This window comes from Balaenoptera physalus (assembly GCF_965194825.1).
Source record: "Balaenoptera physalus genome assembly, chromosome: 10".
Classification (NCBI taxonomy): domain Eukaryota; kingdom Metazoa; phylum Chordata; class Mammalia; order Artiodactyla; family Balaenopteridae; genus Balaenoptera; species Balaenoptera physalus.
Genome location: NC_138889.1, coordinates 42,813,897 through 42,825,483, shown reverse-complemented (window position 1 = coordinate 42,825,483; position 11,587 = coordinate 42,813,897). Strand labels below are relative to the sequence as shown.

At 42.4% G+C, this 11,587-nt stretch overlaps 1 protein-coding gene across 1 annotated transcript in view; it reads left to right on the top strand.

Moving 5' to 3' along the window:
• HEPHL1 (hephaestin like 1) overlaps nucleotides 1–11,587 on the top strand; it is a 108,916-nt gene that overhangs the window by 74,530 nt on the left and 22,799 nt on the right. Inside the window, exons 11-12 of the mRNA XM_082409877.1 lie at nucleotides 3,080–3,292; nucleotides 6,248–6,461. Coding sequence (XP_082266003.1) covers nucleotides 3,080–3,292; nucleotides 6,248–6,461 — 427 coding nt within the window. The remainder of the gene's footprint in view (nucleotides 1–3,079; nucleotides 3,293–6,247; nucleotides 6,462–11,587) is intronic.

Here is an 11,587-nt window from a genome sequence, read left to right as displayed (position 1 = left end):
TTCCACTCCTGGGTATATATATATCCAAACAAAAAAAAAAAACCCCAAATCACTAATTCAAAAAGATACATGCAGGACTTCCCTGGTGGTCCAGTGGTTAAGACTCCACACTTCCAATGCAGGGGGCCCAGCTTCGATCCTTGGAAGGGTAACTAAGATCCTGCATGCTGTGTGGCATAGCCAAAAAAAAGAAAGAACGAAAGGAAAGAAAAGATACATGCACTCCAATGTTCATAGCAACATTATTTACAATTGCCAAGATATGGAAGCAACCTAAGTGTCCATGAAGAGATGAATTGGACAAAGACATGGTATATATATATATATATGAGGAAATAAAACTCAGCCATAAAAAGGAATGAAATTCTGCCATTTGCAACGATGTGGATGGTCCTAGAGAGTATTATGCTTAGTGAAATAAGTCAGACAGAGAATACAAATATTGTATGTTTCACTTATATGTGGAATCTAAAAAGTAAAACGAATGTATATAACAAAAAAGAAACAGACTCAGACATAGAGAATAAACTAGGGGTTACCAGTGGGGAGAGGGAAGGGTGAAGGGGCAAGATAGGGCTATGGGATTAAGAGAAAATAACTACTATGAATAAAATAAATAAGCTATAAGGATATATTGTACAACACAGGGAAATATTGCCATTATTTTGTAACAACTTTAAATGTAGTATAACGTATAAAAATACTGAATCACTATGTTGTACACCTAAAACTAGTATAATATTGTAAATCAAATATACTTCAATAAAATTTTTTTTCAGTGCTTAAAGCAAGCATGGCGAGATAACAGGCCTTGTCTTAGGACCAAGCATAACATCTGATTATTGGGAAACAATAAACAAATGTTTATTAAATATTATGGGGAAAAGTATGGGAAACATTATGGGAAAATAATGAAATAGCCCTTTCCCTCTCTCCCAAGGAAGTCCAAAAAAAGTTCAAGTTTCCAAGTGATGCACAGCACCAGCTCAGACTCCTGTGGTCCTGGATGTTCTGTTCCAACAGAGTCCCCTCTTGGACCAATGGAAAGCATGGAATAGTGCACCTTCAATATCATCTTCTACGAAAAATTTTGTTATAACTGAATACAAAATGTGGTTCCTACCTCTCTAGTAGCCAATAGAAAAGGTAAACTCAACTATAAATTAGGAAACATAGCAATTCCTTAGTGGAGAAGCTAGGTTGCAAAAGCAATTTATCATGAGAAGCCTGTATATAGAAAACAGAAAACAATCTAATGGACCATGTCGAATCCAGTCCCATCCTGGTTTGGCAATTTGAAATACATTTGTATATTTTGAACATGTAGAATATGTCATTTTTCAAGCAAAATTCAAGGAAAATTATGTGTTTTAGTTTAAATTTCACATTAATTATAAATTAAATTTTGTCTCCATTCTTGCTTGCATGAGTGGGAGAAAGAATGTTGGCAACAATACCAAAGAGAAAATGCCTTATATAACATACAATGCTTTGCATTGCTCGTATTATATAGTCTATATTCAATGCTGTTTGTTGAATGTCTGAATGAATGAATGAATGTTCCAGAAAGAGAGGCTTTTTTGGGGGGTTGGGGGGCACGTTGTTTGGCTTGTGGGATCTTAGTTCCCTGACCCGGGCCCTCGGGCCCTTGGCAGTGAGAGCGCCGAGTCCTAACCATTGGACCACCAGGGAATTCCCGGGAAAGAGAGGCTTTAAACTAGAGTTCCAAGGCAACAGAGGATTCTCTACCAGCCAGCCGAGGACTAAATTATTAGCATCACAATTTACAATGATATCTCTTTAACATTCAACAGACAAGACTTAGTTTATTTACAAGAGCATTATCAAAGTTTTTTTCAGAAAATGTGATATTCTTCTCAGCAGCCCCACGGCTTCTTGGAATTTCTACTAATAATTCCAGATATTTGAGTAAAATTACCTAGCACCACTCATTCTGCAGATAAAGAAACAAAAAGTAATTTTATTTGACAATGAGATTGTAGCAGATCATTCATGTGCATGATGAATGGGCATTAGAAGGAGTGGGAGTGGGAATATCTCTCTAAGGGCCATCAAGCATGAGACATAAGTAGGTGCAGTCACCCTTCAGTGCTATTCAATCACGGCATTCATCCCCCAGAGCTGGAATGTGGTTTCTCAATTCTTCTCAAGGCACTGCTCCAGGTAACCACTATTGATGGATTGAGGTTGATGTAAAAGAGAAAAACAATTTGCATTTCTGGAGATACAAAGTGTTTTCATATCTAAGTGATCATTATTCAAAGTTCTGTCAGTTATTTTATTGGGGAATGGAAATCAAAGTTATCGTAAGGCAAAATTATTTACTCAAGGGCCAACCTCTTATAACTTAGTGTCCCTTCCCCCCTACCCCAAAATCCCTCTCCACTGACTAGACAGGCAAATATGTCAATCAACTGCAATTTTTTTAAATAATGCAAGATCCATGAAATCAGTGAAGAGATGTGTGATAACTTCTAGAATCAAATGCAAAGCCATTTGCAAATGAGGATCTGACAAAATTAAATGAATAACTGAGGAAAAGACACTTAACAAGGAGATGACAGGATAAGAACCTCAAAAGAAAATGATTTTCATATCAAGACCTTTAAAAAAGACTTCGAGAAAATTAACGAAGTCTGTAAATATTTTTGCAAGGATGATACTCTTTATAATCTGCAAACCTAAAATGTGAAATGAAGGATATCATATCATACTATCAAACAATTTTGTCAGAAAAAATTACTTCAGAAAACAACCTGGTTTATTTCTTATTGATTCTTAGAATTAATGCCCTGTGTATACATTATTAAATAGAACAGATTCACAGTTTTAGTGTATTTTCATTATTCATTGTTAATTTCAGTCTCCATTTAAATTTGATTCACCATGTGACTTTTCCCCAGGACTATTTACTCTCTGATAATAAGGATCTTCCGTAAATTGTTTGAACTTGAACACCACTGCCCCCCACACACTGATAATCTTTCACTAAGATGACGTGTTTTCAGTACATCTACAAAATTATAGTGGGCTCTGCTATCTTTTTTCTTCCATTTAGCTATTAACGGCTATATGTATGGCAACCAGCCAGGACTAACCATGTGCAAAAAGGATAGAGTTTCCTGGCATATGATTGGAATGGGCAGCGACACTGACATGCATGGAGTTTATTTTCAAGGGAACACCATCCACCTACGAGGGACTCACCGCGACTCCCTGGCCCTGTTTCCCCATGTCTCCACAACAGCATTCATGCAGCCGGACCGTGCAGGTAAACTTGGCAGGGCCAGCTCAGGGGATCAAATTCCTATCTTCAGGCATATACTCTTTTTTTTTTTTTTTAACATCTTTATTGGAGTATAATTGCTTTACAATGGTGTGTTAGTTTCTGCTTTATAACAAAGTGAATCAGCTATGCATATACATATATCCCCATATCCCCTCCCTCTTGTGTCTCCCTCCCACCCTCCCTATCCCACCCCTCTAGGGGGTCACAAAGCACCGAGCTGATCTCCCTGTGCTATGCGGCTGCTTCCCACTAGCTATCTATTTTACATTTGGTAGTGTATATATAAGTCCATGCCACTCTCTCACTTCGTCCCAGCTTACCCTTCCCCCTCCCCGTGTCCTCAAGTCCATTCTCTACGTCTGCGTCTTTATTCCTGTCCCAGGCATATACTCTTAGGGCCCTCCCCCAGAAGAAATTGTTTGAATTAGGGCACTTCCGGGTGTACAGAAAGAGTCCTGATTAGAATAATAATAATAATAATAATAATAATAATAATAATAAATAGTCCTGATTAGAATCAGAGAATCCTGACTATTTTATTTCAAATATATAGTGTAAAGGACAAAGGAAAAGCATCTAAGATAACATCCACAAAGCAGAAGTGGGAGTACTCCAAATGACCTTGCCTCACAAACCATAGGAGAATGCTCTTGATTTATATCCATGAACAATTCAGCCCCAAGAAAGAGGATTTTTTATTGTTGTTGTTGTTCTCTTTAAGCACAAACATCATTTTAGTTACTGCTCTGAAGCATCAACAAGGCATGAGCAGCCCAGTGGTTGCTTCCAGGTTATGGACATGAACTTGTCTGCCTTCTTTAGAGACTGATGGTGGTCTCTTGATGAGTCCCAAATGAGGACTTCCCTATTTTCATTCTCTTGGGCACCCAGAAAGCAAGCTGCATTGGGTCTTAAGTTCATGGAGAGCCCATTGAAATACCAGTATCTGTCCCTTCTCTTAGAGATTCCCAAGCTAATTAGATAATGGGGGCATTTTAATAAAAGATATAGAGCAGCATATGGCAGCATATGCTGTCTCATGAAAAATAAGAATAGCAAGTGCTACGGGTGTTCTACATGTTTCTCCAACCCAACTTTTTCATTAGTCTTAAGAAGAAACCAATATTCTACCCAAGATGAGTACTTGCCAGCTCTGTCTCCTTTATGAATGGGTATTTACTTCTTTACTCCACACTAGAACTGCAGTTTAGATGCCTCTCCGTGTCACTGGTTAAGAACTTGAGGTTTGGGCTTCAAAACTTTTGCCTAAGAACTGTCTCAGAGTAGGAGCTCCATAACCCTTGCCTTGTAAACTTCTAGTATTCAACATTTCTATATTAATATAATTGATCAATTATAAATCATCCCAAGGGATGACTTGGGAACAATAATCTTTTTTTAATGCACTCTTCAAGACCAAAGAGGGAAGAGGAGGAAAACAGCCAAATAGGTTTAATCCATAGAAAGAGGCATTCAAAACTAGAGATGGCTGGAATAATTTTAGGGTTTTGGCTACTTACTCATATGCCCTACAGGCTTCTAAAGAGCTACATGACGATGTTTTCCAGTTTATACTTGGTGGTGAGTATAAATCGGTTATTGCTGAAAAGCTTAGTTATTTCACCAATTCCTGTCCCATATCTCTAAGCCAAAAGGAGTGCCCAAAACATGGGTAGAGGAGCCTGTCGGTTGCAAGTCAAACATTTTCTCTTTGAATCTTTTTTTTTTAAACCACTTTATTGATGTATGACTGATACACAAAAAGCTGTATATTTACTATATGTAAATTGATGAGTTTGGAAAAGAAGTATGCATCTGTGAAAACATCACCACAATCAAGGCCTTAAGCTCCTCTTTGTTCTTAGAGAAGATAATTCCTCATCTGTTGAAGGAATGATGAACACATAAATAATGAGCTGCCTGGAGACCCACATAGGCAGAGGAAGCTCTCGCCACGTCTGTCTTCCGAGGTGTCTTCTCTCTGGTTTTATAGAGACCCTTCCTCATGACGGTCACCACGGGGTGCTAGGGTACCCCATGAACCAATGGTTTGGGCTCATCCTGAAGGGGTAACTTGGCAGTATTTAGACATGTGTAGCATGATAGAAGCTATCTCTGTGCTTTGTAGGTAGTTAACGAGACCCTCACTCTCACTCACCTCTGAGAACAGAGTCTACTAGAGGAAGGGAAGATTTATTGATCCAGTAATTTCACTGAAAGTTGATACCTTCCAATAATTTGGTTTTATATGATTTTATGGTGAATTCAATTAAGATATGTATACCTGATGCCAAGCTATCTAGAAAATTCAGGTTAAAAATTTTATTGTTCTCAGTCAGACATGATTGTTGGTTTTTCTTTTTTCTTTTCATCTGGTATAACGTAGACTTACCATTGGAAACAAGACCATCCTCTGCTCAAGGGCTTAATGAAGAAATACATTTGGCTTTAATAGTAATACCTTACTAGTGTATTGCACTTTATAGCTTATGAATGCCTTTAGGGCAAGAGACATGACTTCAGAAACGTGACCTAATTTGAACTTTGTCTAGAATATTCATCTTACGGGTAATGAGTTTCTTTTAAACTGGGTGGGGCAAAGATAATCATCACCTAGCAGTGATTTTCTAGGAGTGACCATCTTCTAATAGGTGTGTACAATAGGGAAGACCCAGAGAAATCATCTGTCGGCAACAACTTGGCAAGTTTTATTTGTCCGTGACAAATGAATTGCAGATGGTATTTTTTCCCCGTAAGTAAATATATTCAAAGTAATTTATTCCCCTTGGGGTCTGATTTTTAAATACTATATAAAGATGATATTTTAAAAATCCACCTTATCGGTTAGCTATTTTGAAATAAATTACACAGGTTTGCTAGCAAACCAAAATCAGACTCTCGAGCATCGCACACAACGCCAAGCTATTTGTCTTCCAGGCATCTTCCGGGTGCTTTGCTCCACCCTGTACCACTTCACGAGAGGCATGAATCAAATGTATGAGGTCAGCAGCTGCGGCAACAAGGACCCTTCTGAGCAGCCGTACGGGATGATAAGAACCTTTTACGTCGCCGCTGAAGAGGTAGAATGGGATTATGCCCCTGACAAAAACTGGGAGTTCGAAAAGCAGCACTCGGACGGAGGATGGGAAAGGTACCACAGCCAAAGCCGCCGCGGAGTCTCTCGGGTGGGCTCGCACATGCTCCGTGGACGTTTGTCAAACGTGGAAACTAAAAATGCCCTGGTTTTGTCTGCCCAGTTCTGGCAGACAAGAGATTTTACTCAGGGGCACGAAAGCTTAGGGAAGCTGCCCTCTCCGTCCCTGGAGGGGGTCTGAAGTCATTTTAAGGGCACTGCCGCGGCGGGCTCGGTCCACATCCGCTGGCTCGTTCCAAGGGTGGCTGTCGGACCAGCGAATGTGGCTTTGAGTGAGCGCCTGGACTGAAAGGGTTTAGGCAAAGAGGCCCATCTCACAGTGATCCTGGGAGGACAAAAGGATGCAGAGGGAGGCAGAGATGGTGCGTAGATCTGGGGTGAGGGGATGGGCAGCTGTAGATTGAGGACAGTGGGGGAAAGGGATGGAGGCTGAGCCGTTGGCCGAGCGCTGACCGTGGGGGACAACCAGGGAGCACGTAGGAGGTATTGGCAGAGATCCCCGAGTTGGGACAGGAAAAGCAGGTCTCTCTGGATGGCCTGGTACCCAGAAAGTCCGCCAGATTGACCCTCCTGGGCAGCGCTGTCGGCCAAGGCTAAGCACCAATGAATGAGCAGGGCTCAAGCCCCCTGCAGGCTGATGACCACTGGTCCCTACTGCCCTAAGCCCACCAGGGCCGCCGGGTAGAGCCAAGGAGGAAAGGAATAGGAGCATCTCAGGCACAGACCTGCAGACTTTTCCCCCAAAGTTAACACCCTCTGCTTGGGTATCACCGTCCCATATACGGACGAGGAGACTCGGCCCAGTTAAGTGGTCCAACTAGTCACTGGCAGAGTTGGAGTCGAACATAGACCTTTTGAAGGACAAATCCTGTTCTCAACACAAGCTGACTTTCACACCCTTGTTCCTCTTTGATATTTATTATCTCACTTCCCTTGCTCTCCCCTCCCCAGCCCTCATCCTAATTAATCCTCTGTGGTTATGCCCCCCACCAACTCTCCCACACCCAGCTGTTCCGAATATTAACCTGTTTCGTTTCTCTTCTTATTTGGCCTGTTTTGAGGGTTCAGGCTAAGGCAAAGGATGTAATGGTGCCACCTTATGGACAAATGAAGAAACACAATGACTCTCCATTTTTAAAAGATTTGCCTCAAGGACAGGACGATTTAAAATTCATTCAATGATTCACCAACCCAGTTTGCTAAACCAGACACCCCTCCTGCTAAACCAGTGCTGCCAATACAAGTTAAAGACTGATACTGCAGCAGAAAATGAAATGAGTATTAATTTGGCTTTTTCTAAAATGATTATTTCATTCACAGGCTGCCATCACTGAAGAAATCATCGTATAATAATTTTGTCACATGTACAATCTTAGCCCACGTGTGTGTAAGAAATTTATTTTCTTGAAACTCAGTGTAATTTCTGTTCTCAGCCCCATCCCTCTGGGCTGGCAGGAAGAGCTAGCTTTGGTCTTCTGAGATTGTCTCCCAAGCTGCATAGAGAGAGAGATAGAGGGTGCTGAGTGTGTCTGCACCCTGCCCCTGCCACTCTGGATTGTGCCCATAGATAAATAAAAACAAAGTGGGATGAGAGCATTTTCACCTATTAAAAATACAACAGATCTGTAGATAAAAATGCAGTACAGAATTGAAATGCCAAGTCATCCTAGTGGCAATCTGTGGCACCCGTGTAGATCAGAGCCCAGGAACGAATGCCCGTCTGCACTCCAGTTGCTATGCCTCTGACTTTTGACCCAAGGCCATATCATAGGACACCTCTGGTTTTCAAACTACCCCTCAGTATGTGTTTTCCCTGAGACATTTATTATCCTGGTCAGCACAGACCCTCTGCCTCCACTTGGAACCTGGAAGTCTTTCCCTGGGGCTTCCTAAGAACATGCTGGGGAGACCTCAGGATCCCAGAAAGGCAACAAATGGGACCATTGGCACAATGCCAGGGTCTGTGCAGTGAGAAGGAATTTGAAAATAGAGAGTAGGTTGCTATAGAGAAATAAAGTTATACCTAGCACTCCTGAGCTTGTGGACTGATATGCATGTCATTTACCTAACCTGGGATTCCAGACAAGACTCGCCATCTACCTAGAGTCTGTCATACAGAGTAAAGTAAATCAGAAAGAGAAAAACAAATACCGTATGCTAATGCACATATATGGAATCTACAATAACAGTACTGATGAACCCAGTGACAGGGCAGGAATAAAGACGTGGACGTAGAAAACGGACTTAAGGACATGGGGGGGAAGGGGAAGCTGGGACGAAGTGAGAGAGTGGCATTGACAGATATACACTACCAAATGTAAAATAGATAGCTAGTGGGAAGCAGCCGCATGGCACAGGGAGACCAGCTCAGTGCTTTGTGACCACCTAGAGGGGTGGGATAGGGAGGATGGGAGGGAGGCTCAAGAGGGAGGGGATATGGGGATATATGTATACGTATAGCTGATTCACTTTGTTGTGCAACAGAAACTAACACAACATTGTAAAGCAATTATAGTCCAATAAAGATATATATATATATAAAAGACTCTTCATCTTGAGCACCCCCCATGAGCCAGGCATTTTACTAGGCCTTTTACAAACCCTATCTGATATGACCCTCGCCACACACTTGACCCATTCCATCAGCTTTCGCCCAGCATTATCACGTGACATCCTAGTGAGATGATAGAGCAAGCGCTTATGTGTTTCTTAATAGGTGTCTGACACAGACACAGCTTTACAGGCCTTAACTTATATGATCCTCACACCAGTCCTGGGAGGTAGATGAATTATCATCATGTCATTTTGCAGAGGAGGGAAGCTGGAAAACAGCAGAGGTGGCTCGAGAGTCTGTGCTTGTCGCCACCACACGTTACTAGGACTCCTGGAAAAATAAAAGTAGAAGAAAAATTCTCTTCTCTTGGAAAGCACACAGTGGTGGGTAGAAGATATACATGCATTTGCTAAATACCTACTGTGTGCTAGGCATTGTGCAAAGTGCTGAGAAGGGCACACAAGGTCCTTTTCATACAGAATTCATGGTCCATGGGGCAGACACTAGAACAAGCACACTGAGTCATGCAGTCACTGTGGGAAGGGAAGCCCCATCTTGGGGGAAAGGTGGGGAGAGGGTAGGTGATCAGGGAAAGCTTCTGGCAAGAAGTAGTCTTTGAGCTGGGACACGAAGAGAGGGTCAGTTGAAGAGGTGGGAAGTGTGCTCTCAGCACAGGAAAGCAGCAAGTGGATGCCCGGAGGAGTGGAGGGCATGTGGAGCTCAAGAGAGTGAACACTTAGAATGGCGTGAGCATAGAGCATGTGGGGGGCAATGATAGGAAACCAGGTTTGGGAGGTTGGCAGAGGCAGATAAGGAAAGGGTATGAGAGCTAAATCGAGGGGTCTGCCAGTGGGAAGCCTTAAAAAGCTTTTCCACAAGGACCGACCAACATGCTCAAATTTGGCATGTTCCCCAACCTTTTCGGCACCAAGGACCAGTTTCGTGGAAGACAATTTTTCCACGGAAGGGGGAAGGGGGGTGGATGGTTCAGGCAGTAGCGCAAGCGATGGGGAGCGATGGGGAGTGATGGGGAGCAATGCGGAGCAGCAGATGAAGCTTCGCTTGCTCGCCTGCCGCCCACCTCCTGCTCTGTGGCCCGGTTCCTAACAGGTCGTGGACCAGTACCATACCGGTCTGTGGCCCAGGGGTTGGGGACCCCTGGAGTAGAGAATAGAGAGAGGAAAGGAGCATTGGGGGCAGAGAACATGGTTAGGAACAATTCCAGTTAATACAGGTAAGTGATTAGATTAGGTAGGTGGCTTAGATTAGAGTGTCGGCAGTTAAACAGTAGGGAAATGGAAGGACATGAGACACACTATATTTGGAGATAAAGTCAATAGATTTGTTTCTATCTTCTGTGATGATCTAGCTTGGTGCTAGATAAAATATATAGTTGATCCTCATTATTTGCAGATTCCATGTTTGTGAATTTGCCTACTTGCTGAAATTTATCTGTAACTCCCAAGTCAATTCTTGTGGTGCTTTTGTGGTCATTTGCAGATATGAATAAAGCAGTAAAAAATGTATGTCACTTGATGTTCACATTCCTAGCAGAGGTCAAACCAACAATGCATCCTTCTGCCTTCTTGTTTCACCTCTCCTACGGAAACAAGTGTCCTTTTGGTCATCTATTTAGTGCCACTTTTTTTTTCTTCTTTGTGCTTTTTGTTGGTGATTTAGCTGTTTAAAATGGCTCCCCCAGCGTGGGGCTGAAGTGCTGTCTAGGGTCCCTAAGCACGGGAAGGCTGTAACGTGTCCTTATGGAGGAAATACAGGTGCTAGATAAGCTTCATTCAGGCATGAGTCATAGTACTATTGGCCATGAGTTCAGTGTTTATGGATCAGCAATATATATTGCATAAGATGTCTTTAAACAGAAACACACGTCAAACAAGGTTATATATTGATCTGTTGATGAAAATATTGTGACCCGAGGTTCAAAGGAACCTAACCCTGTGTTTCCCCTAGGAACAATGATTCAGTATTTGTTAATTCAGTGTTTGGGATGACTCTCTAGAACGTAACTACTGTGAATAACAAGAATCAACTGTATCTATATTTAGGGAATTCCCTGATGGTCCAGTGATTAGGACTCGGCACTCTCACGGTTGGGGTCCAGGTTCAATCCCTGATCAGGGAACTAAGATCCTGCAAGCCGTGCAATGTGGCCAAAATATATGTATATATTTGTATGTATATGCACAATACACAACCCACAGACTTTCTTGAGCTCTTTAAAATGGAAAAGCATAACAAGGTACAGATTGATACATATAAAATCTGGAGGAATGCAGGGTGGTAGAATGTGTGTGTATGTGCATGGGTGAGCATGTGTGTGAGGTTAGTTAGTTCCAGGAAGAGAAGTGCAACCTCAAAGGGCTCTTATGAGTCTCTAACTAAGGCTGGTCAGGGATTGAGCGCCCAGGAGGGCTTTAGAGCAATGGTTCCCAAGAGTGGACCATAGGCCAGTGCCGGACTGCCCACATCTGAGCACCCAGAGATGCTTTCAAATGCAGAATCCTGGTGCCACTCCCCGAGAGCCTGGTGCAAAAAACCAGCTCCCCACGGA